This window comes from Triturus cristatus, chromosome 4_1, assembly GCF_964204655.1.
Source record: "Triturus cristatus chromosome 4_1, aTriCri1.1, whole genome shotgun sequence".
Taxonomy (NCBI): Eukaryota; Metazoa; Chordata; class Amphibia; order Caudata; family Salamandridae; genus Triturus; species Triturus cristatus.
The window spans coordinates 856,788,029-856,814,378 of record NC_140585.1 but is presented as its reverse complement, the minus strand read 5'-3'; the positions used below and the strand labels follow the sequence as shown (position 1 = coordinate 856,814,378).

The 26,350-nt window shown below is 41.9% G+C and overlaps 1 protein-coding gene across 2 annotated transcripts in view; it reads right to left on the bottom strand.

The window, feature by feature from the left end:
• Window positions 1-26,350, bottom strand: part of LOC146855664 (uncharacterized) — a 212,791-nt gene that overhangs the window by 109,333 nt on the left and 77,108 nt on the right. For both annotated transcript variants that reach the window (XM_085650634.1, XM_085650633.1), the window contains exon 4: window positions 25,626-25,820. In XM_085650634.1, the coding sequence (XP_085506760.1) occupies window positions 25,626-25,820 (195 nt within the window). The remainder of the gene's footprint in view (window positions 1-25,625; window positions 25,821-26,350) is intronic.

Sequence of the window (26,350 nt, the reverse complement as noted above, 5' to 3'; positions counted from 1 at the left end):
AGGAGGAAGAGAGTGTCAGAGAGGAGTGCGGCGCAATCGTCGGTATTCTAGAGAGGTCTACTATCCTGTCCTGAATCCTGTCCTGAAGTCTTTGTCGCCTGACCTATCCCAGGGGACCCTTACCAGCTCCTTGGGCAGGGGGTTGGTCTTCACACCATTTTTGGTAATTATCATTTACACGTTATTTGCAGATGTTCTTCTCTCTCTGTCCTCTCCCTTTCTGAGTATTGATCATTGTGCGAGTCCGTAGTATGAGTTTTGATGATTAATCTATTGAATTTTCTCTCCTACGAATGATGGGGAGTGTACTGTGTTTTTGAAGTGGTTCACATGAAATTAATTTAGATAAAGAATTAAAACTTTCCTGAGTCTGTAGTTATTTACATCAAGGTATAGAGAAGTTAGAATTAAGTTAACTATCACCATCAATTAGTTCAACTAATGGTCCATCGACCAGAGGAAAGAACTTTTTGATCAGTGAAAGGTTAGTTAGGAGGAATGAATAACTAATCCTAGATATTGTGAGCACATATATAAACGTTGACTCCAGCGGTTTACTCAATTGTGTGTGTTTATGGGACCAGGTGAGTATATGGTAGTAGAGTATCTGTTGTTGGTACGCCGCTGGATCAGTTTTCTGGTAGCAGAGTTATGGTTATTATTGACTAGTTTGGTGATAAATATTGATTATTGATTTATGTTTAACAAAAGAGTTAGAGTCTTGTTTTCTGTCGTCCAGAATCCCGGGAAAATGAATAGCGGGTGGTGACAGAAGCCACACTGCAGTGAGGTTACTCGTCTTTTGGAATAATACTGAGAAGCTACGTAGGGCTGACAGTATTACACTAGGCACTATTTCGTATAAAAGTTGAGAGTGAGTGATAGCAGAAGGTTTGCTGGTGAAACTTTGGTCTTATTTCCTAGTAAGGGTAACACTGAAGGAGTAACAGGTTCTCTCGAGCTTGGATGAAGGGTAAACAGAGGTTTTTACTCGCAGTATAAAAGGAGTAATTCTGAAGCTCCAGAGTAAGTTGGAATCTATCCTTTGTTTAGTGGAACAGACAGAGTAGCGAATGTTTTTATGTTGTTATTAATGAAGAATTTAAGGAAAAGTATTAAGAAATATGTTTTTGTATTACTTTGTGAAGGGAGGGTAAGTTGCCGGAGTTGTACTGACGTCACAGGGAGACGCGCTGGGATTGGTTGATACAGCGGGTTTGAGACAGAAGCAGATGGTAAAGGAGGGGTCAGTAGTAAGGAGCAATACTGACGTTACAAAAAGCGGCGCTAGTATTGGTTAAACAAACAGCGCCAGGTTGAACTTTGATTGGTTATTAGATAGAAGCTTTATTTGCATTGGTTAAAAAGAATTTGTATATTGGATTCTGATTTGACTGCTGGTGTGAGTCGCACAGATAGCAGAGTTCAAGGTTTTGCAGAATACTCTTTCATATATCGATCATCTAGAAAAGAGAAAAATGTTGTTAATAAGGAAAGTTAAGAATTTCTTTAAGAAAGATAAGCCTGTGTTGACTAGAGAGGGAATTCCTATTCCGCCACCAAAAACACCTGCTTCCTCTATGATGATGGAAAGAGGATATCAGACTTGTGTATGGTTGAAGAATTGGATGGACTATACAAAAGGTGATGGAGTTCTAGCTTTTTCAGAAAATGGTACGTTTAATGGGAGAATTCTTCAGAATTTGAGAACGAGAATGAATGATTTAGAACCAAGACCTTGGTTAACTCAGTATGAGGCTCTGGAAGAATGAGAGACTGAGTCATTTGAACGAGAGAAATGCAGAGGTGGTAAGAGATATAGAGGATTTTTTCCCAGATAAATGCATGAGTCACGCGAAGGTCAGATGAAGCAATGGAGAAGAGCTATGGTATCAAAAAATTTATATCCAGTGTTAATGGCTGAAGAACAGTTGGGAAGCAAGTGTAGGAAGAAAACAAAACACATGAATGTGACAGGATATGGTGAATCAGATGACGAATTGTTAGAGGAAATTTTAAAAATCCTCCACCGTACCAAAAAAAAACCCAGTAGAATCACTCCAAGTGCACCGGTAATGGGAACACCCTTAATTTCTCAAATCTTACACGATACATCAGTTAATAGGATACTACAAGACAAAAAAAGAGAAGCGTTGAATAAAACTAGGGAAGAATTAGTACAGAAAATATGTCAATTGAATTTAAACCCTGAAGCTTTGACAGTACCAGTGACTATAGGTCCTGTTATCCCATTATATGGTGATAAAATGAGTAGCCTAAAACCTCAAGCTGCAATGATTCCTTTGAATAATCCCAGAAAAGAAGTAATAATATCTGATGATCAGGCTAGTGAGTGGTATTCAGTCATTTCATTAATGGACCTCCCAATAAGGGAACCTATAATTGAAACTCAAAAAAGAGTTACACCTGGAAATTCGAAAGAAAGAGGGATTATGGTACTGTCAGGAACTAGAAGTTCAACAGCGGTCAATCCAGAAGATTTGGAAAGATGGGCACAGGGAATAGAAAAACGAAGTTCAACACCAAAGTTCTTAGATATTTACAGATTGAAAATGGAATTGGAAGAGATGATAGCTAGAAATGTGGGAATAGAAAGGTTGAACCATTATAATGAAGAGGAGTTGTTGTTTATATGTAGGAGCATAACCAGAAATGCAAAATTGTTTCATGAAAGATTGACAGAGGTTGCTTCAGAGATTGGAGTAGATATAGAGAGATCAAAATTATTACAAAAACCATATCGAGTAGAGTTTACTGACAAGGATTTGGAGAATATGAATGTGTCTGGTAAGAAACTACAGGTAAAAGAGTTAATGAATATTTTACAGAAGTGGGGAGACATTGATAAGTGGAGGACTAGGTGGACAAAAAAGAAGGAGGAAGCACAAGCAAAGGAAGCGTCATCTGCATTCTTATTAAAATAATCAGAAAAGGCAGAGAGGTTGTGTCCCATGAGAGAGGTTCCTGGTGGTGGATATGTTCATGTTCCGTGGAGCAGGCAGGATATTTTGTCATTTACAAACGATTTCCCTAGGTTGAGAGAGAAGCAGTTGAATGGTACAAACAGATTGAAATATTTGTGAAAGTTTTGAAGGTTTTGTTGAAGGATCTAAATGGTTTGATTGATATTGTGCTACCTGCTGACTTGTGGACAGAGTGTAAGATCACAGTTGATTGGCCAAGTGAGGAGTATGCTAGAGACCCGAAAACAGGAGCACCCTCAGAGGAGGTGATGAAGAAATATCACCAAGTAATTACTTTTCTGAAAGGGAAAATTGCTCCTAAAGAAACAGATTGGGTGAAAATAGATAGAACAACTGAAGAGCCAAATGAGTCTGTACATGCATATTATGAGCGGTTACTGCAAGTGTTTAAGCAGTATAGTAGTTTTGAGAACATTAGTGATAAGGGTATGGGACATCGGTTTGTGTATGGTCTGACACCAGAGATTAGTCAGATGATTCAGCAGCACATGTTGTACTGGCAGAGCAAGTCGATAAATGACATTTTGAAATATGCCAAATATTGCGGAGACGGCATTGAGGCAAGGCATAGAAAGCTAAAGGAGAAAATGATGTGGGCACAAGTGAAATTGGCAGAACAGCAGGAAAATAAGTTAAATACCCAAACTGATAATCAGGTGAAAGAGCAGAATCAGAATGATCAAATGGTGAATGGTGGTAAAGTAAGGGGACGAATGAATAGAGAGGAAGCAAAAAAGAAGTTTCCTTGGCATGCTTGCGGAAAGTTTGGACATTGGAAGAACGAGTGTAAGAATATTCAGATTAATAATGGGCCAAATCAAAATTTAAATCCACAGACGCAGAATGAAGTGATTATAAATCAGCCGCAGCAGGTAGTTACTCCACAGTATCAGGTGCCATTAGCTCCTATGCTAAACTTTGTGAACCACCAAGAATACTGTGTGAACGCCGAATTTCACAGAGAAGGTGGTAAGAAAAATTCTGTGGTTTCACAATATTTTTTACAGAATAATGATGATGAGATGGACTTTGTGCAATGACCGTACCTGAGGGGGGAGGAAGAGGAGTGCGTGCTTGACACATCCTTGCCGGTAGATCAGTCAGGTCCATTTATTGATGGGAAAGTGGAAGGTAGTGATATCACTTTTCTATTGGATACTGGTGCTATGTGCTCTACTGTGAGAACAGCAGACATCCCAAACCTACCCCTCTCGGGAGAATCTATCCAAGTTGTAGGAGTATCGAATCAACAGATTCGCACCCCAATCACAAAAACAATGGAAGTGCATATTGGAAATTTTAAAGCCATGCATCGATTTGTATTTGTGATTCTAGTCCAGTAAATCTGTTAGGGAGAGATCTATTGTGCAAAATGAATTGCACGATCTACTGTACACCAGATGGTGTTGCTTTCCAAACCCCTGATGAAGACATTGTATATAAAATGATGCTAGCTAAGCAAGGTACTGAAGTAGATGAGATGTTTTCACTGATAACTGGAATTGAATTACCAGAAGAGTCAAGAACCACAGTAAATCCAGAAGTGTGGGATTTTACAGAAAAAGATATTGGGCTGATGTCAAATATAGTGGTACAAAAGGGGGTGGTGATGGACGGAGCATCAGAATCAATCAAACACTCACACCCAGTCAACAGATCTGGGTTTGATCCATCACCGTTCTTTAGCCCACTCTGCCACCCCAGTTCAGACATGGCCATATGCAAATCAGTCTGACCCTGTGCCTCATGGGAACAGTCCAGCCCGAACTGCCAAGCCATGCCTTCCCTGGACCGGAAACAAGCTTCCTAGGACCGGTTTCTGGCATTTCAGCCGTCTTCAGCCAGGCTTGCTTGAATCCAGTGGCAAAGTGAGCAAGGGACTCACGTCTGAGCATACCCTGCCAACTTATGGCGAACAAAGCGGTACAAAAGGGGGTGGTGATGGACGGAGCATCAGAACCAATCAAACACTCACACCCAGTCAACAGATCTGGGTTTGATCCATCACCGTTCTTTAGCCCACTCTGCCACCCCAGTTCAGACATGGCCATATGCAAATCAGTCTGACCCTGTGCCTCATGGGAACAGTCCAGCCCGAACTGCCAAGACATGCCTTCCCTGGACCGGAAACAAGCTTCCTAGGACCGGTTTCTGGCATTTCAGCCATCTTCAGCCAGGCTTGCTTGAATCCAGTGGCAAAGTGAGCAAGGGACTCACGACTGAGCATACCCTGCCAACTTATGGCGAACAAAGCGGTACAAAAGGGGGTGGTGATGGGCGGAGCATCAGAACCAATCAAACACTCACACCCAGTCAACAGATCTGGGTTTGATCCATCACCGTTCTTTAGCCCACTCTGCCACCCCAGTTCAGACATGGCCATATGCAAATCAGTCTGACCCTGTGCCTCATGGGAACAGTCCAGCCCGAACTGCCAAGCCATGCCTTCCCTGTACCCTGTCAAATATAGACCCAGTGAAAGTGACAGTGAATGAAGGTGCAGTTTATCCAAACACACGACAAGACAAAATGAGTACAAAAGTGAAAGCAGGAGTTGCTTCAGAAATTTACTGAATGATTAAACAAGGCATTTTAAAAGAAATAATGAGTAGTCCTTGTAATTCGCCAAAAATAATGGGACTTAAAAAGCCTAGTGGAAAATACAGGATAGTGCAAGATTTGAGAAAGATCAACAAAATTGTAGTGCCTTGTTGCCCAGTAGTGCCAAATCTAGCAGTAATCCTTTATCAGATACCATGGAATGCAGGCTGGTTTACAGTAATTGATTTGTGCCAAGCCTTTTTCTCTATTCCTTTGCACCCAGACAGCCAATATTTGTTCGCTTTTAAGTTCGAAGACCGTGTCTTGGCATGGTGAAGAGTTCCTCAAGGGTATACAGAGAGTCCCTCAATTTTTAATAAAATCCTGAAGAAATGTCTAGAAACATTGGTCATGCCCAGAAATTCAGTTTTGGTTCAGTACATTGATGCCCTACTGGTGGCATCAAAGACACGAGAAGATTGTGTCACCGACACAATTGCATTACTGAATCATTTGGCCGAAAGGAGGACACAAGGTGTCTCCAGAGAAATTGCAGTTTTGTCAGCATGATAAGTGCGTGGAAGCGTTTGTGAAATTGCAAAATTGTCTGTGTGAGGCCCCTGCCTTGGACATGCCTGATTATACGAAAGAATTTGCACTGTTCTGTTGTGAGAGAGAAAGTTGTGCACTTTCAGTTTTGACTCAAAGGCATGGATTAAGCCGACGTCCAGTAGCATATTTTTCTGCTACTTTGGATCCTGTGGCTTCAGCTTTACCTGGCTGCTCAAAAGCAGTAGCTGCTACTTTTATGAGTCTGGAGCAAAGTGAGTTGATTGTGATGGGACATCCAGTTAAAGTTTATGTCCCACATTCAGTTGAGATTCTTTTGACAAGAACTCGAACATAGCACCTTACCCCTAGTCGGATGACTAAGTATGAAAGAGTGAATCTGGGAGAGGAAAATGTGACAGTAATAAGATGTACGATAATGAATCCTGCCACATTATTCCCAGACCAATGATGTGAAGAAGTGAAAGATGAAGTGGATCATGATTGACTGGATTTGACTGAGATGTGTACCAAGCCACGCTTAGGTATAAAAAGAAGTGCCCTTGGAAGAGCCAGATCATGAACTATTTGTAGATGGGTCATGTATGAGAACAGAAGGAGGAGGACTTAGTGCAGCTTACGCTGTATGTAAAATATCCGAGGTCATTGAAGCATCCTGTTTACCGGGAGTCAAGTCTGCACAAGTAGCCAAATTGGTGGCCTTAACAAAGGCATGCAAAATCGGGAAAAATTGGAGAATAACCACATTTACGGATAGACAATATGGTTTTGGGTTTGTGCACGACTTCGGCCAGCTCTGGATCCAGAGGGGATTTCTGACTTCTTTAGGATCTCCTATTAGAAATGGTCAAAATGTAAAAGAATTGTTGGAAGCAATACAATTGCCAAAAGAAAGAGCAGTGGTCAAATGTGCTGCTCACCAGTCCGGAAATGACTATGTGACGGCAGGTAACAGATATGTCGACCGAATTGCTCAATATTGTGCAAGAAATAACATGGCACTTAACAGAAAAATTGAAACAAGTGAAATCAGCTGCCAACTTATGTTTTTCCCAGCTCTAGAAACATGGGATGAGGTTAGACAGTTGCAGGATGAAGTTGAGGCAAGAGAAAAGGAAATCTGGATAAAGTCAGGCTGTGAAAGAAGGACAGAAAATGATGTATGGGTATACACCGATTGCAGACCAGTCATGCCAGACTGCCTACTCTCTCAAATGGCAAGAATGTATCATGGGGACACACATGTTGGTAGGGATGAAATGATTAGACTATTCAGACAAAATTGGTACAATCCAAGGTTTAAGGTAGTCGCAGAGAGCCTTTGCCATAGATGCTTGACCTGTCAGCAGTTAAATCCAGGCAGAAAGACAGTTGTCAGTTGGGGAAAAAATGGAAAGGCAGAAGGACCATTCACAAGACTGCAGTTTGACTTCATAGAGTTGCTTCCAAGCAACTGAATGAGGTACGTCCTTGTCATAGTGTGTTTGTTTTCACGGTGGGTGGAGGCATATCCCACTAGGAGAAATGACAGTCTAACAGTTGCTAAATTACTGTTGAGGGAATTGATACCTCGCTTTGGTTTTCCAGTCACTTTGGAATCAGATTGAGGACCTCATTTTAATAATGAAATAATTCGATTAATCTGTGAAGCATTCAATATTGAACAAAAACTGCACTGTGCATACCATCCAAAGGCATCTGGAGTGGTTGAGCAACTAAATGGCACAATCAAGTCAAGGCTAGGAAAAGTGTGTGCATCCACATCACTGAAATGGCCAGATGCATTGCCTCTTGTATTACTAGGACTCCGAAGTATTCCTGACAGAAAAACAGGATTGAGTCCACATGAAATTCTTATGGGAAGGGCAATGAGGCAAGCATTTATACCTGGACATAAATTGATGAGTATAACTGATGATCTGGTATTGGACTATTGCAAAGGATTGGCTGATCTAGTGCGTGCTGTCTCTCACCAGGTTGGAGAAAACCCAGTTGCCAGGCAGCCAACACAGGCGCATGATTTGAATCCTGGAGATTGGGTGGTAGTGAAGAAACACTCCAGCAAGTCGTGCCTAGTACCCAGGTGGGATAAACCCCGTCAAGTCATACTGGTCACTACTACAGCAGTGAAGTGTGCAGGTTTACCCAATTGGATTCATGCAAGCAATACCTAAAGAGTTCCAGGCCCCACTGAAGCAACTGATTGAACCTGTTGAGACAGCTGAAGGTTGTGAAGTTGGAGAATCTAGAGTGATAGATTATGAAGTAATAGACGAAGAACAACCGAGCACAAGTCAGGGGGAATGGATACCAGTGATTGACATACCTGAAGTTGTTATTCAAACAAGAAACCAGATTAGAGAGACAGGAAAGTAGTGAGGATCAGAAAGATGTAGAAGAACGCGCTCAGGTGGAAGTGAACAAAGCTACTTGAAAAACTGAGCAGGACCAGACAGGGAAAGAATATACTCAGGCAGAAGTGAACAGAACTATTCAAAGGCCTGAGCAGGGACAGACAGGAAAAGAAGAACATATTCAGGCAGCAGAAGAACAAATTGTAATAAGACCTGAACAGGATCAGTTAAGAGAAGAAGAACAAGTTCGGGCAGAAGAAGATCAATTTGAAGTAAGACCTGAACAGGATCAGATAGAGGAAGAAGAACAGGTTCAGGCGGATGAGATAACAGCAATAAGACCTGAACAGGAACAGGTAGAGAGTGATACAGAAGAAGAACATATTGTGCCGAGACATACTGAAAATAAAAGAACTTTGGGAAAAGAAGAAGAGGGTGAAAGTGCAGTTCAAGTTAAAAGGGTCAGAAAAGGTGATAACTGGCCAGGTGGAGTGAAAAGATTGAGATACTATCTGAGAAAGACAAAAGAAAGACTAGAGCAAGTGAATGAGGTTACTAGTCAAACACAGTCTAAACTGCAAATTGTGAGAAACACACGGGAACGCCCAAGACGAAGAATTTTGAACAATAAATACAAGGCCCCTGAGTGGACCTATGTAATTTTAGAAGAGTTTGAGAATTTAGACTTAAGGGAAGAATCAGAAGAAGTAGATGCTGCACAGATTAATGAAAGGAAATTGAGACCACCTTGAAGATAAGAGTTTGAAATTCCAAGTGAAGAAAGAAAGGGAAGAAATTATCTTCTCAGATAAAAATGGCGACAAAATTAAGTCACTGAGCAACCAAAGGGAAGTTTAAAACGAAGATGTTGTAAAGCCTGCATATGTAGTATTCTATTAGTGATCTCAGTATGGTTATTTCTAACAGTAGTGCTACCCTTATTAATGATAACCAATACAAAGAATGATACAGTTACTAATGAAAAAGCAGCTACATTTAAAGGAGATAGAGTAGAATTAGAAGCAGCAGATGAGACAGATTTTCATCACACATTATTAGATAATGACATGTCTTTAAATGTTTTTACAAAGTTGTTATTTCAATATGTAGATACAATGGAGATTATTGATTGTTATGTCTGTATGAAATTACCAGCGTCAGTATCAAAAGGAGTTACATATCACCATTTACCTTTAACATATGGTATATCATGTAGTGCTCTAGCAAGTCTGTTTTATGCAACAGGAAAACTTCAGTATTATTATTCAAACTTAGATGTAGTATTTTCAGAACTTCCTATTCGAAAGAATATGAATCCAGTACTTAGTAGCTAAGAAGCACAGTTTATGGGTGAATTTTTCCTAACAATGAAACCAGTAGATATAGTAAAGGCACACAAGAATAATTTAACATGTATATTACGTGAAGAAGAGAAGGTGTTTTGGAATCTAGTTGAGGGAAGGAGACAGGATTTTCAAAAGAAAGCGACTGAACAGAAAATCCATGTACCACCATGGGCTGGGAAGGAAGGAATTTATACAGCTGGTAAAGCTCATGCTGCGATGTCTCTGGACTTTGTGAAAAAAGGGAAAACCTGCCTCAATAGGTTAAAGACAGATTATAATAACCTATTTATTGGTTCCAGTGAATGTGAACATAACTTCCTGGTTTTGTGGAGGTTGGGGACTAAAAGGGAGAACTGATCCGGTATTTCTTGGGGTTTACTAGATGTGTGGGAATAATGCTTATTATAAGTTGCCTGCACGGTGGTACGGAAGCTGCTACTTTGGGATAGTATTTCCAAAAATGTATCATGTAAAAAGAATCACTGGAAACAATGAAGACACTAATAGACTAGCACGGAGAAAGAGAGCTAGTTTTTCAGAAATAGTAGGTGATATATTTGGTGCATTGATACCTTCAGCGGGAGTCATTCTGAATTCACATAGAATTTGTAAATTGTCGACAGTTGATTGTCTCTTGACGGATACTGCTGGGGGTTTCTTGATTATAAACACGGAAATGGTTGCGATTAGGTCTATGGTTTTACAAAATTGACTTGCGCTTGATATTTCATTGGCAAAAGAGGGCGGAGTCTTTGAATGCTGAAAGTTCAACATTGTTGCACTTACATTTCTGATAAAAGCAGGGATATCAGAGGGTATATTAAGAATATTACAAAACTTTAAGAAGATTTGAAACCACTGGTGGATGACAGTGTATGGGAAAGACTAACAAAGAGTATTACTTCAATAGGGACTTGGTTTTCTGATTTAGGGAAAGGTATCTTAGGTCAAATAATTCTTCCAGTAGTTGGTATAACGATAATAATTTTTGCAATAATGATTTGGTGTAAGTGTTGCAGAAACAAGGGAAAAGGAAGAAAATATGAAGTTTATGGGAAAGGAAAGAAAAGAAAGAAGGAAGACGACGAGGAAATGGAGGAAATGAAAGGGAGGATATACAAAAAGATGAGAGATTTAGAAGAAAAAGATGAAAATAAGAAAGGAAAAGAGGAGAATGAAAATGAGAAATACTGAACGTTTGTATCTGAGGAGGGATGAGTAATTTTATAATGGCTCAAAATGCCATCAGAGAGGAGATTGATGGAGCAAGGACTCGTAGAAAAGCGAATTGCTCGAAAGCAATCAGCTCCTTTAACTCACTAACAAGTTATTAAATTTGTTTGTGTAAAACTAATGTGCACCACATATATACGCGGGTTAGTGAAGCTTGCTTATGTGTTTACTAACGTGAATAACATGAACGAAGGACAAAAACCGCTCTAAACGGGAAATCTTTATTGCGCATGTGTCAACTGCATCTACGTAGTATGACGAGCTGTTGCTTGGAGGGAAATTCTAGCGCATAAGCAGAAGGCACTAAAATGGAGTCGTGGAGACTCGCGTGCATGGCATCTGCTTAGCTTAAGCAAAAACGAGCTATTCTACTAACGCTAATGCTGGGAAAGTATTAATAAGTAAAGGGGAATAGAGTAGAGGTGGGTGGTATACAGTGTGACCACTTTATTTGTGAAATTAATATTTCCTTTCTGACTTTATCACTAGTGCGCATTTGGGCCTCTCATGTATAACTGAAGTGAGCTGAGTAAAGGAAAGACTGTGCATGTCTATTTGAATGAAGCCATGAAGGTCAATGACAGAACACTTGAACGGAAGCCAATTTGAGTGCCATACCCTGGGAACGGATGGTGAAAAGTTCAACGAAGAAGAAGTCTCATACAGATTGTTAAAATTGTTTCAAGTAAAACATGAAGGCGTGCGAGAAAATAAAACTTTGAATAAAAATTAAGGTGATGGGTTTGCGAACAATGGTTAAATAGAATTTAATGTCATGATGATCTCCCCACTTGCCTGACCAATTAGATTTCATATTTTTACGATATTGAAACTTTAGTGGGTGGCACATGAAGAACTCAAGGTATAATTGAGATAGCTTTAGTTAGTTTGTGAGAGCGAAGATGATGATACGGAGATGCTGTCGGTGTAGCGGGAGATGCTGATGGAAGAGGTGCTGTGAGAAGCTGATGAAGAATCGAATGCAGAACCTGAAGCAGAACTTTCTATCCTAACTTAATTGGGTTAGATCAGAATATTGTGGAAGAATCTCGAGGAGGAAGAGAGTGTCAGAGAGGGGTGTGGCGCAATCGTCTGTATTCTTGAGAGGTCTACTATCCTGTCCTGAATCCTGTCCTGAAGTCTTTGTCACCTGACCTACCCCAGGGGACCCTTACCAGCTCCTTGGCCAGGGGGTTGGTCTTCACACCATTCTTGGTAATTATAATTTTCACGTTATTTGCAGATGTTCTTCTCTCTGTCCTCTCCCTTTCTGAGCATTGATCATTGTACGAGTCCGTAGTATGAGTTTTGATGATTAATCAATTGAATTTCCTCTCCTACGAATGATGGTGACTGTACTGTGTTTTTGAAGTGATTCACATGAAATTAATTTAGATAAAGATTTAAAACCTTCCTGAGTCTGTGGTTATTTACTTCAAGGTTTAGAGAAGTTAGAATTAAGCTAACTATGACCATCAATTAGTTCAACTAATGGTCCATCGACCAGAGGAAAGAACTTTTTGATCAGTGAAAGGTTAGTTAGGAGGAATGAATAACTAATCCTAGATATTGTGAACGCATATATATAAACTTTGACTCCAGCGGTTTACTCAATTGTGTGTGTGTGTTTATGGGCCTAGGTGAGTATATGGTTGTAGAGTATCTGTTGTTGGTACGCCGCTGGATCACCCTCACCACCACCTCGGCCTCCAACACCGCCGACGCCAGCACCGGCGACACCCTAAAATGCATCCTCCTCAACATACGCTCCGAACATAAACACGCCATGGAAATCTGGAACCTACTCGACTCTCTCTCACTTGACATCGCCTTCTTCACAGAGACCTGGACCAATGCATCCTCCGCCCCCGACATCAGCACCGCCATCCCAGACGGATACAAGATCCAGAGGAAAGACCACCTCAACTACCCAGGAGGGGGCCTAGCCATCGCCCAAAAGAGCACCCTCTGCCTCACCACCTCCAGCGAAGCCTTTCCCTCCACCAAACACCTGCACTTCCAGATCCAGACCACCCCCAAAGCCACACTCTGAGGAACCCTCGTCTACAGACCCCCCGGCCCCCGAACACCCTTCGCCACCACCATCACTGATCGCACCCCACACCATCGCCTCGACAAACTACATACTCATTGGAGACCTGAACTTCCACCTCGTCAACCCCTGCGACACCAACACCACTATCCTTCGTGACAACCTCACCAGCATCGGACTTAAACAACTCGTCAACACATCGATCCACAGAGCAGGACATACCCTCGACCCCATTTTCGCAGCAGGAAACAGCATCCAATTCAGCCACACAACGCAGCCGCCATGGACCGACCACCACTGTGTACACTTCGCCATCAACAAACCCAAGGCACCCAAATGAGCCCCACGCCCACCACGAAGGAACTGGAGCAAGGTTACCGACGAGCAACTCAACTCCAGCCTCACCCGAGAATACCACACCTGGGCGCCTGACACAAACGACGCAGCCAGAGAACTCCACACCTGGATCTCCAACTGCGCAGACGAGCTTGCCCCGCTACGCAACCCCGACAGACAACTCCCCAGGAAAGCCGCCTGGTTCACCACCGCTCTCCAAGAAGCCAGATGCACCTGCAGATGCCTGAAGAAGAACTGGAGAAACACCAAGACAAGCGAAAACCACACCACCTACAAGGACGCCGTGACGGACTAAAACAACCAGATCAGAGCCAACAAGAGGAACTTCATCCACAACAAAATCCTGGCCAACTCCAAGGAACTTTTCAGTGTCATTCAAGAATTCACCAACCCACGCAGGGAAGCCACAGACATCACCTCATCCCAAGACCTCTGCGACAAGCTTGGAACCTATTTCCACCTCAAGATCAAAAACCGCTACGACAACTTCATCGACCATCCACCAGGTGCCACAGACAGCCCCCCGCCCCCCAGAAACACCAGCCAGCCCACCATCTCCAACTGGACACCGATCACGGCCGAAGACACCGACTCAACCATGAAAAGCATCCACTCGTGGGCCCCTACCGACCCCTTCCCCCCTCACATCTACCACAGAGCCACGGCCACCATCGCACCCGAACTACAACGCACCATCAACACCACCTTCAAAACAGGCACCTTCCCAGATGACCGGAAGAGCGCAGAAGTCAGACCCCTGCTCAAGAAGCCTACAGCTAACCCCACCGACCTCAAGAACTATCTGCCCATCTCGCTCCTCCCCTTCACAGCCAAAGTTGCAGAGAAAACAGACAACAGGAAACTGACACGATTCATTGAAGAGAATGCCATCCTCGACCTGTCCCAATCTGGATTCCAAAGCAACCACAGCACAGAGACTGCCCTACTTGCCGCCACAGACGACATCTGTACCCTCCTAGACCAAGGCCACTCCGCAGCCCTCATCCTACCCGACCTATCAGTGGCCTTCGACACCGTCTCCCATCGCACACTAGTCACCAGACTACATGACGCAGGCATACAAGGAACAGCCCTGGACTGGATCCGATCATTCCTCACCGGAAGGAGCCAAAGTATCAGACTCCTACACTTAGTCTCCGAACTCACGAAAATCACCTGCGGAGTCCCACAGGGTTCCTCACTGAGCCCCACCCTCTTCAACATCTACATGGCACCCCTCGCAGCTATCATCCGACAACACGGCCTCAACATCGTATCCTATGCCGCCGACACCCAGCTCATCCTCTCCCTCAGCAAATACCCCACCACTGCCAAACTCAACTTCCAGTAAGGAATGCAAGTCGTCGCAGTCTGGATGACCAACAGCTGCATGAAGCTCAACACAGAGAAGACAGAAGTCCTCGTTCTCGGTACCACCCCTTCTGCATGGGGCAGCACCTGGTGGCCAACCGCCCTCGGAAGCCCACCTACCCCCTCAGACCATGCCATGAACCTCGGCATCGTACTTGACTCATCACTCACCATGAACCGACAGGTCAACGCCGTCACCTCCAGCTGCTTCAACACTCTCTGCATCCTCCGCAAGACCTTCAAGTGGATCCCCCCTGAGTCAAGGAATACAGTCACCCACGCACTCATCACCAGCAGACTGGACTATGGAAACGCACTCTACGCCGGCATCAACAAGTCCCTATTCCGCAAACTCCAGACAGTACAGAACCCCGCCGCCAGACTTGTCCTCGGCATCCCCCGACACAAACACATCAGTCAACACCTACGAAGTCTCCACTGGCTCCCCGTGGAGAAAAGAATCACTTTCAAAATCCTCACTCACACCTACAAATGCCTATACAACAACGGACCCAAATACCTCAACGACAGACTCAACTTCCACGTACCCAAAAGAAACCTCCGACCTTCCAACCTTGCACTGGCCGAAACCCCACGCATCCACAGAGCCAGAGCAGGCGGAAGATCCTTCTCTCACATTGCAGCCAAGACCTAGAACGAACTACCGGCAGACATCAGACTTGCCCCCTCCCTGAACACCTTCAGGAAGACCCTCAAGTCCTGTCTCTTCGGCTAAACAGATCTGCGAACCCCCCCTCAGCACCTTGAGACCCTCACGGTGGGAGGGAGAGGAACCTTCCTGCTCCGGTTTCCAGCACAGTGAGTCTTGATGAAAAGTGCCTGCTCCCATCACATCCAGATCCTACCAAGGATTCTAACTGACTCTCTGAAATATGTACGCATTGGAACCTACTATAGGTGTTTAATGAAAACTCAATGTGACTACACATCCCAGCATGCTATATGAAGACATCAAATACGCAGTTGAACCCATGAGGGGTTTTTCAACCAATCAGCATGCAGTATAAAGAGCGCTCCAATGCGTACAGGAGAAAGGCCTCTGATGAAGTGGTGCGTTGGCCACAGAAACACGTCAGGCAATGCAACAAACTTGGATGGCTGGGGCGGGCTGAACGGTAATGCTGAATGGCAGACGCACTGTCGAGTGCATCTTGAGAAGCTTTGCGTTTGTTGGATGAAAAAAATATATATCTATATTACCTACTGGTGGTCGCCAGTAGGTAGTTATAGTTAGGGCCAAGTTTCCATAGGAAGAGCATTTTTTGTTTTGCTTATAACTTTGGCGTCGTTCGATGAATCTTCATGAAATTTTCCAAACAAATTCTTTGTTCATATCAGCATCTATGTTGAAAGTTAGGGGGTGATTCGTCAAGGGGGAGCCGAGAAAAAAGCGGGGTCCCAAAACATGTTTTTTCCATGCAATTTCCATAGGAAACTTTAGAGAAGGCTACAGGTCGAATGGGTGAACGGAATTACCCCAAATGTGGTAGGGAGAAGGGTCTTGGTCTAGAAAGCAAGCTTTTGTTTATTTGGTGTGAATCCGCTCAGTAGTTTTGGAGAAATATTTAAATTTACAGATATCGATATTTGGGAATTCTGCCATCTGATTGGCTGAGGTGTTACGAGCACGAGCTTGCTGGTTATTGGCTGCGAACGGTTGCAACTAGGAAGTGTTGGCAGCCATTTTGTGATTCCGTTAAAGCGAGTAAGGGGAAAAAAAGGTGAAAGAAGTAGGAAAGAGGAGGGTAGGAGGGCTGTGAACTCTGTGGGGTGGTTAGGGTGTGCTATACAGGGAGTGTGAAGCAAAGTATTCAACCTTACCGGTGTGAAAGTGCTGTTTTGCCCAGAGTGAGATGGTGCTGAGGTGAGGTGCCGGTACACTCGGGGATGAAACCGTAAGCTGATTGCTGTAAACTGATGTGCTCTGGGCGCTGTAGCATACTGGCCGCTGTAGCATAGCTGTGCAAGTGGTGTTAGTATGCGTTTAGACTATAGCGCTGTGAGCTCTGTGGGGTGGTTAAGGTGTGCTATACAGGGAGTGTGAAGCGAAGTATTCACCCCTAGCGGTGTGAAAGTGCTGTTTTGAGACACAAAAAAATATAGAATGGTCGCACTCCGGAGTATATCCTTTGTACTCAAAAGTAGTTTCAAAAATGATTTTACTTAGGTGCTAGTGAGTGCCACCTCCTGATCCTTGGATAATAATCTTCAAGTGGAAACGCCCTCCTACCGGGAAAGGACAAACTCACTTTAGCACTCTGTGAATAGCGTAGAATACGCGTCGAGTATGTAAATTAAAGAGCTCAAAAAATTCTAACAATTACGTCCATATGAATTTATATTTGAAGATTTAATAAATACATTTTCATTCTCAATATTACTGCATCATATGATGCTCCTCATATGGTAAGTCACTTCGTGAAGTAAACAGAATACCGGATCACATTGACTCCCCGATGCATTTCGGGTCTAAGCCCTTCGTCAGGGGGAATTCCCTAGAAAAAACAAGAAGATATTTTTTCCCAGCAGCTTAAGGATGCATCACTACATACAATAGTCAGAAATCGTACGTGAAACAATCATCGAATCTCATGTGTAAATAGTGTTATGTTACTAGTGAAATAGATAAATCAAGGTATTAAAATTCCTAAGCAATCATACATTCTCAATAAACTCAAATTAGTGACAAACTGCGTGTATATATCCAAAAAAGAAGTGTCCTGTAGCTACTTCCTGAATAAAGTAACAAGGAAATCTTAAGTAATAAATTAAATCAACACCCAAAGGCGTGAAGATGTGTGAATGCAAAAGTGGTGAATTACAATTGTGAGTGAAGTCGGTAAGCTTCATAACGTGTCCGGCTTATCAAGCGTTTACCGGGCAATAGATACGAGTGGAGTCGGTCAAAAATAAAATGTGAAAGTTCAAAATAAGACTTGTGAAAGAAGCATACCTGGTTCGGTTACCGTCCTAGCGCGTAAATCATGAATGTGAACGCGTACGTAAACCCGGAAGCAAAAAATATGTCGGCGATGCCGAAGCCGCTCTCACGTGATATTAGTCCAGACGCGAGTGAAATAAAAGAAATAAAAGAAATACTTTACTAGAGTGTGATCGTGAAGGTTACTAGAAACAAATTATAAAATGCCCCCCCAAAAAAAGGGAATAATACCATAGAGTTTGTGAAAGGGTATGTGTAGAAAAGAAAATTAGAAATAAGAAAAAGAAGTAACAAATAAGAAAATCGCATGCTTGTAATAAATACAGGCCTTAAAATGACAACAGAGGGTACTAAATACAGAATCATAAGTTATAAAAAACAGCTGAATTCCAAACGATCATTTAACCCCTTTGGGTGTACTGAATCGCGTTTATTGATTCAAAATAATTCACGTTGCAGTAGGAAATTGTTATTATCTCTACCTGCTTTGTCAACTATTTGTTCTAACACCATGAATCTTAATTGGCTGATGTTCTGGTTAGCCTCAAGAAAGTGTACCGCTATGCTGGATTTAGTATTTTTGGTCCGAATATTACTCTTATGTTCCGTGAGACGGACCTTAATTTTGCGTACTGTTTTTCCTACATATGGTAAGTCGCACGGGCACTTCAAAAGGTAAACCAGATTGCTGGAATCACAAGTAGCGTTAACTCGTAGTTGAATGGGTGATCCTGTTAAAGGATGCAACACGCTAGTACCCCTAATTATGTTATTACAGCTGCCACAATTATGACAAGGAACTGTACCTTTGTAAATTGGTGTTTGCGCAGGGGTGCTCTTGTTGAGTAATTGTAGTAAGTTATTAGTTCTTTGATAAGTAAAAATGGGAGGTAGATGGAAAATGCCTTCAACCCCTTGGCTGCGGCAGGAATTCCGCCGCAGCGCTGGGGGGGGTTTGGGGGCAGCGCGGTGGCGCTGTGCTCATGATGGAGCCACTCCGTCATGAGCCACGGTTGAGCTGTGCTCATGACGGAGTGGTTCCGTCATGACTCCGCCCACTGCGCTAATCGCCCGCACAGGCGGGGAATCAGCGCAGCGTGGGAGGAGCGGCGGCCAACGGCCGCAGCATGACGGAACCACTCCGTCATGAGCACACGGCACCCGTGGCTCATGACGGAGTGGTTCCGTTATGAGCGCTGAAGGGGTTAAAGTCAGGCTCAGATTGGATTAATGGCCAATATTTTTTAATAATTTGTTTAATTTTGTGACTGTGAGAAGAGAATTGATTTTGCTATGGGTAGATCTTGTGTTCTTGCTTCTTGACCTCCTGGTTCGACGTGTATTCCCTGGCCTCTCCCTAAAACTCCAAGCCCACTGATCGCAATAACTTTTTACATTTCTCCAGTTTTCATCAAAAATCTCTCAAGCAGCATTTACCTTATTCACAACTCTTACGTATAAAACACATTTCATCTACTGATGAATTGTATCATGAAAACAGTAAACTTTTGATTAACAAATTTAGACAGAGAGCATATCCTGAAACTATTCTGCAGGTTGCCATTGACCGTGCTGAAGTTAAAAGTAGATCTGAGCTTTTGAAACTTAAGACAAGATGTGAAACTACTGACAATCGTATGGTGTTCGTGTCCAAATTCTCTTCTCACAGTCACAAAATTAAACAAATTATTAAAAAATATTGGCCATTAATTCAATCTGAGCCTGACTTTAAAGGCATTTTCCATCTACCTCCCATCTTTGCTTATCAAAGAACTAATAACTTACTACAATTACTCAACAAGAGCACCCCTGCGCAAACACCAATTTACAAAGGTACAGTTCCTTGTCATAATTGTGGCAGCTGTAATAGCATCATTAGGGGTACTAGCGTGTTACATCCTTTAACAGGATCACCCATTCAACTACGAGTTAACGCTACTTGTGATTCCAGCAATCTGGTTTACCTTTTGAAGTGCCCGTGCGGCTTACCATATGTAGGAAAAACAGTACGCAAAATTAAGTTCCGTCTCACGGAACATAAGAGTAATATCCGGACCAAAAATACTAAGTCCACCATAGCGGTACACTTTCTTGAGGCTAACCATAACATCAGCCAATTAAGATTCATGGTGTTAGAACAAATAGTTGACAAAGCAGGTAGAGATAATAACAATTTCCTACTGCAACGTGAATTATTTTGGATCAATAAACTCGATTCAGTACACTCGAAGGGGTTAAATGATCATTTGGAATTCAGCTGTTTTTTTTTATAATTTATGATTCTGTATTTAGTACCCACTGTTGTCATTTATTTCTAATTTTCTTTTTTACACATACCCCTTCACAAACTCTATGGTATTAGTCCCTTTTTTTTTTTTTGGGGCATTTTATAATTGGTTTCTAGTAACCTTCATGATCACCCTCTAGTAACGTATTTCTTTCATTTCACTCGCGTTTGGACTAATATCACGTGAAAGCGGCTTCGGCATCGCCGACATATTTTTTGCTTCCGGGTTTACGTACGTGTTCACATTAATGATTTACGCGCTAGGATGGTAACCGAACCAGGTATACTTCTTTCACAAGTCTTATTTTGAACTTTCACGTTTTATTTTTGACCACCTCCACTCGTATCTATTGCACGCTAAACCTTGATAAGCCGGACACGTTATGAAGCTTACCGACTTCACTCACAATTGTAATTCACCACTTTTGCGTTCACACATCTTCACGCCTTTGGGTGTTGATTTACTTTATTACTTAAGATTTCCTTGTTACTTTATTCGGGAAGTAGCTTCAGGACACTTCTTTTTTGGATATATACACGCAGTTTGTCACTAATTTGAGTTTATTGAGCATGTATGATTGCTTAGGAATTTTAATACCTAGATTTATCTATTTCACTAGTAACATAACACTATTTACACATGAGATTCGATGATTGTTTCACGTACGATTTCTGACTATTGTATGTAGTGATGCATCCTTAAGCTCCTGGGACAAAATATGTTCTTGTTCTTTCTAGGGAATTCCCCCTGACGAAGGGCTTAGACCCGAAGTGCATCGGGGTGTCAATGTGATCCAGTATTCTGTTTACTTCATGATGACGAAGTGTCTTACCATATGAGGAGTATCATATGATGGTGTAATATTGAGAATGAAAATTAATTTATTAAATCTTCAAATATAAATTCATATGGACGTAATTGTTTGAATTTTTTTAGCTCTTTAATTTACATACTCGACACGTATTCTACGCTATTCACAGAGTGCTATAGTGAGTTCGTCCTTTCCTGGTAGGAGGACGTTTCCACTTGAAAAGTGCTGTTTTGCCCAGAGTGAGATGGTGCTGACGTGAGATGCCGGTACACTCGGGGATGAAACCGTGAGCTGATTGCTGTAAATTGATGTGCTCTGGGCGCTGTAGCATACTGGCTGCTCTAGCATAGCTGTGCAAGTGGTGTTAGTATGCATTTAGACTATAGCGGGAGTGGGAAGCAAACTACTCACCCCTACCGGTCTGAAGACTCAAATGGAGTGTTTTAGCAAGCAGGAATAAAGAAATAATTGTGAAGAATATAATGCAGAATGTCGCAATGCCACAGAAGACAAATGGTGAAAGCAGGTGTGTTTAAGAAAGTTGCTGTGTGTAATAAAGCGATGGAGTCTGCAAGTTATATAAAAAGTGTCTTTATTTAAGTGCCATAAATGGACCCACTGTTGCAAGAGCTAAGGCATCCAGCTGAGGCAAACTCCAACCGCTTCTGCTGTATTCAAACCTAAGCTCCTGCATCAGTCAATTCCACATTACATGTTACAGTTCCATGTGACATAAACAATACCTATTAGACATGAATGACTGTAAATTGTATAATGAAAATAAAGGTAGGATACGATTACCACACTGTGCCAACCAGTTCCTAAACAATGCCGTGTTTTTTGATCTTGATCGCCAGCTCGTGAGCAGAGGCTGAGGATGAGCTAATTTGCGTGAAAGGGCTTCATGGAGAACAGGCAGGGAGAGAGACGTGTGCACAAAGAATAGACCTGGTTTCAAAATGGATGTCGGGTTTAGGCTAATTTAGCAAGTAAATAGCGTATTTACATAGGCCATAGATCAACCATCCCTGGTTAGGCTGGAGACGTAAGGGGCAATAATGAAAACAGAGTTCAAATGCCTAAACATACTTAGAAAGTTATTATATGAAAATAGTTCAATTGAAGTGTATGAAAATTTTTTATAGGAAAAAGTACAAAAAGTTGGAAAAAATCAATCCAAAAATAAAGTGAATTTCTTACAAGTCTTGCAGATTGCAGTCCGGAAGTTCTTCAACGGCTTGAGATGCGTAATGTTCCAAGAGGCGATTGTTGCCATCGTGTAAGAAAAGTGAAGCGATCCAATTCATATCCTCGAAGGGACAGTAATATTCCTCGAATGTTGGAGCGACAATTTGAATTGGCAGGCAATCTGCGATGCTGTCAAAGGTCGCACGTTGCAGGAGATCTTTCGCGGCTGCCCAGAAATCCCATTCTGCCAGGATACCTTTTTGCGTTGCACCCGCCATTGCTACACTTCCCGAATAATCAAGTTCATGGTTTTCAAGATACTCCATTACCTGCTGGAGGGGAACAACCTTTACAACGCAACTTTTACACCGCACTACCATTACAACGAAACTATTACAACGCAAAATCTGTTACAACGCATGCCATTACAACGCATGCTATTACAACGAAATGCACTAGATGGCGTGCTAACATTAGAAATAGTGTAGTTTTACTATCCAAACACCTTCCCTACTGCAACGTGGACTGGAGTTAGAATAGTAAATTATACATTTCTAATGTCAGCACTCCATCTAGTGTACGTCGTTGTAAAAGCATGCGTTGTAAAGGCTGGCGTTGTAACAGATCTTGCGGTGTAAAAAATGCGTTGTAACGGCATGCGGTGTAAAAGCATGCGTTGTAACGTCATACATCCCCTGCTGGATATCGGGAGTGATTGTTGGGATGTTGGCAAGGCATAGATCCATTCGCAAGTCGAATGGGCAAGTTTTGCAATAAAAGGATGGCTGCACGCAGATTGCATATGTGTAAATAAATGTCATGTTGTAGCTGGCCCCGATAATAGATTGAGGCCGGCAGCCGAAAAGTTGTTCCATATTTTCATGGTATTGATGTAGCTTCACGTAGAGGCATGTTCTATCGGACATGCTTGTTACCACAGGGAGCGCAGCCATTTTTTACAAGCAAAAATAGTAGTAGGATGGCCGCAAACAGAGTCAGAATTATGGGCACTGTTCCTGTTATTCCAGAGATGATAAAATGAATGAAGTCTGGTATTATACCAAAACTAGTTTGAAAGCCTGTGACAAGGCCGGAGGAGACAGTGTTAAAAAAGTGTGCCAGAGCTTAAATTTCAGATGTTTTGAAATTGTGTAACAATTCACAAAGTGTAATGGGAGGTTCGTATTTAAAAGGGACTGTATTTTACTTGAAGTTCGGGCTATCTGCAGTCGATAAATTACTTTTGCAGAAGTGAGGGACACTTCTGTTTGAAACAAAAGCGCTTTCAGCTTGCTCAGTTTAATAAAATCTGTTTTCAAAGTAGGTATTGAAGGCCAAGTTGAACTGTGGGAGTTACTTTGTATGGGTGGGAATAGACATTACCACAGGAAGTTACTCGGTTTGAAACAGTAAGGACATATGGTATGCCAGCTCACATTCCGTAGCAGTCCATGTTATTAAGAACCACATAACTGCCGTTAGAAAGCTTTGTGAATGTTGGTCTGATTGTGGGAGTGGGCATCAGTATGTGCATCAGATTATCACATGGATGATGTCATCAGTGATGTCATGAGTGATGTCATTTGAGATGTCATCAGTGATATCATCAGTGATGTCACTGACCATGTCATGAGTGATGTAATATGTGACGTCATCACCAGTGCATTGCGGGCGCGCGAGTTATAGTTAGCTCAACTAACTATAACGGGCAAATTTCTCTGGTTTTATATGAGTCAAATGTCCAACTAACTATAACGTCCCTGAAACCTATGGTTTTTTAGTAAATTTCAAAGGTTTTTTAAATGCTAATTCCTAACTATAACGTCTGTAAAACCTATGTTTTTTTCAGTGAATATATATAAATATATCGCGCATCGCCGCTTTTGCACTTCCCTTCCTCTGGGAAAAACGGACGGGGAGGCCACAACTTCGTGCTGCAATCTTTTGTTTTTATTCAGCCACCTTGTCCACCGTGACGCGTTTCGGCCTCACGGCCTTGTTCACATAACGCGCTACGGGGTTGCCATGTTATATTTAAAGTGACAGTGTAACCACACTTGATTTCATGTTATCATGAACATAAACAACATACTTTGCATATGCATTTGCATTGTTAATGTGCAATCTGCAGTCATAAATAAGGATGCAACTTGTTTAAAAATGTTTAAATACCAAGCTTAAATAAATAGAATAATTTAGATAAAATACCATTTTTCATTATCCTAAAAAACTCCTTATTTAAAAGCAATTCAGTTTCAAATGTGCAAAACAAATTTCATGCATTTTGAGATGTTTGACTATATATGCCTCATCTCTTACTCTCAAGTAGACCAACATATTGGATCTATCCTATTGAACATTGCTATATAAATTTCTTTAGCATTTTCTTTGAAAATGTGCACCACAGTTCTAATTTATTGTTGTCTTAGCATATTTGTATATCATAAAAGGTTTAAACAACTTAAAATAAAGTGCTAGTGCAAAACCTAAATAAATAAATGGTGTTAGATTATAAAATTTATAAGGACGTGTGCTGTTAAAATGTCATTGCGACCTAATGTCATGGCAGCGGAAAACCAGTTTGTACGGTATTGTATATATATTTTGTTGTTTGTCATACATCATACTGCTCACTTAGATTTAATTATAGGCATGCATGAAAGTCTTCACTGGAATTGTGTCCGTTTGGAGTCTTGGTATCTAACTCTAATATATATTTGGTTTCCAAGAGACGAAGCCTGGCCTCACGGTTACCTCCTCGTCTGGACACTGGGATACAGTCAATTAAAAAATATGTTAATAGATCCAATTGGTTGTTGTGTTTCTCTTTAAAATGTCATGCCACCGGGTATGCAGGGTCGTTGTTGGTAATCGCCCTCATGTGCTGCAGTATGCGTTTGTGGGCCTGTAATTTGGTACTGCCCACATACTGCAGTCCACACGGGCAACCCAATACATATACCGCATACTATAAATATATATATACATATACATGTATTACATATTACATTTATAACATACAAAGTATATCATATAATATATTATATGCATATGAAATCTATATAGAGACGTGTGTAAGAAGGTCTTGGTGTTAAATTATGTAAATCCTGTCCCTATGGTGCTTGCCATGGAGTTCACAATATAAAATCCCCTTCTATCTTTATCTGTCCCACAGAGTTCACGATGTAAAACCCCATCCTACTGTAAGCTGCATGATAGTTCCCAATGTAAAACCCATTTCTGCAGACTTTATCTCTCAAGGTAACATAATGCTAAGCCCATTCCTACTGTATTTTGACTGATGGTCTGTGTTAACAGTGTCTCTATCAGATACATTGAACGAATCTGCTCAATCAAGGAAGAAGTTCAGAAAAGGGATAAGCCAAAGCTCCTCTCTCTATGCTGTTTTTTTTGTCATTGCAGGAGCCTTGGCTTCACTGTAAGCCAGATCTAAAAGTTGAATAAGGTAACAATATCATGGCATTGTGATGGCAACAGTGGAGTCCTCATTCCTACCAGTGTTTTGCCGTGCTCTCACATGCTTACCGGTGTTGATGCACTCGCTGCCGGCTTTGTCCCAGAAGGTCTTCCCATTACAGTGAACACATTTCATGACACCAAAGAGTTCCAGCCATTTTGTGCATGATGTGTCACACTGGTAATGCAGTTCCTGCCCAACAGGGTATTTTCCCTTAGTTATATTTATCGTAGCATGTTTTATAGACTTTGGAGCACAGTAGCCTGGAAGAGAAAAATACCTAAGGTTACAATAAGATTAGGGAGCTGAATTCTGAATGGGATAGAGAAGCAATAAGAAAATTAAACAAAATAAGAATACCACAAGCGACTTCCCCCAGAGGAAAAAATACTACGTTGAATTTAACAATGAGGATTAGATATAAAAATTGAAACATTACATTTCATGAGAGAGACCCTCTGGACTTAGTAGGGGATGGAAACACTTGAGCCCTAAGTGAGTGGCTCTGGGTTGTGTGGTTTGGAAACGAAACCCTTAGTACTGACTGTCTGTTCATGCCTCCAAGTACTAGCTGCCACCCACTCATGAAACTTTTTCAGAAGAAAGGGTGAGATTGGTACATGAGCTTGGAAACACTCTGCCATATGACTACATGATGCACTTTACAGAAATAACTGAGAAGATGTCTAAAGTGACATATCAAACTGTAGCATGACCTTGACGCTGATAGCGGTCAAGTAACTAAAGTATTTCACTTATGGCAAATACAGCTGTAAATAGAGACTATTTGCTA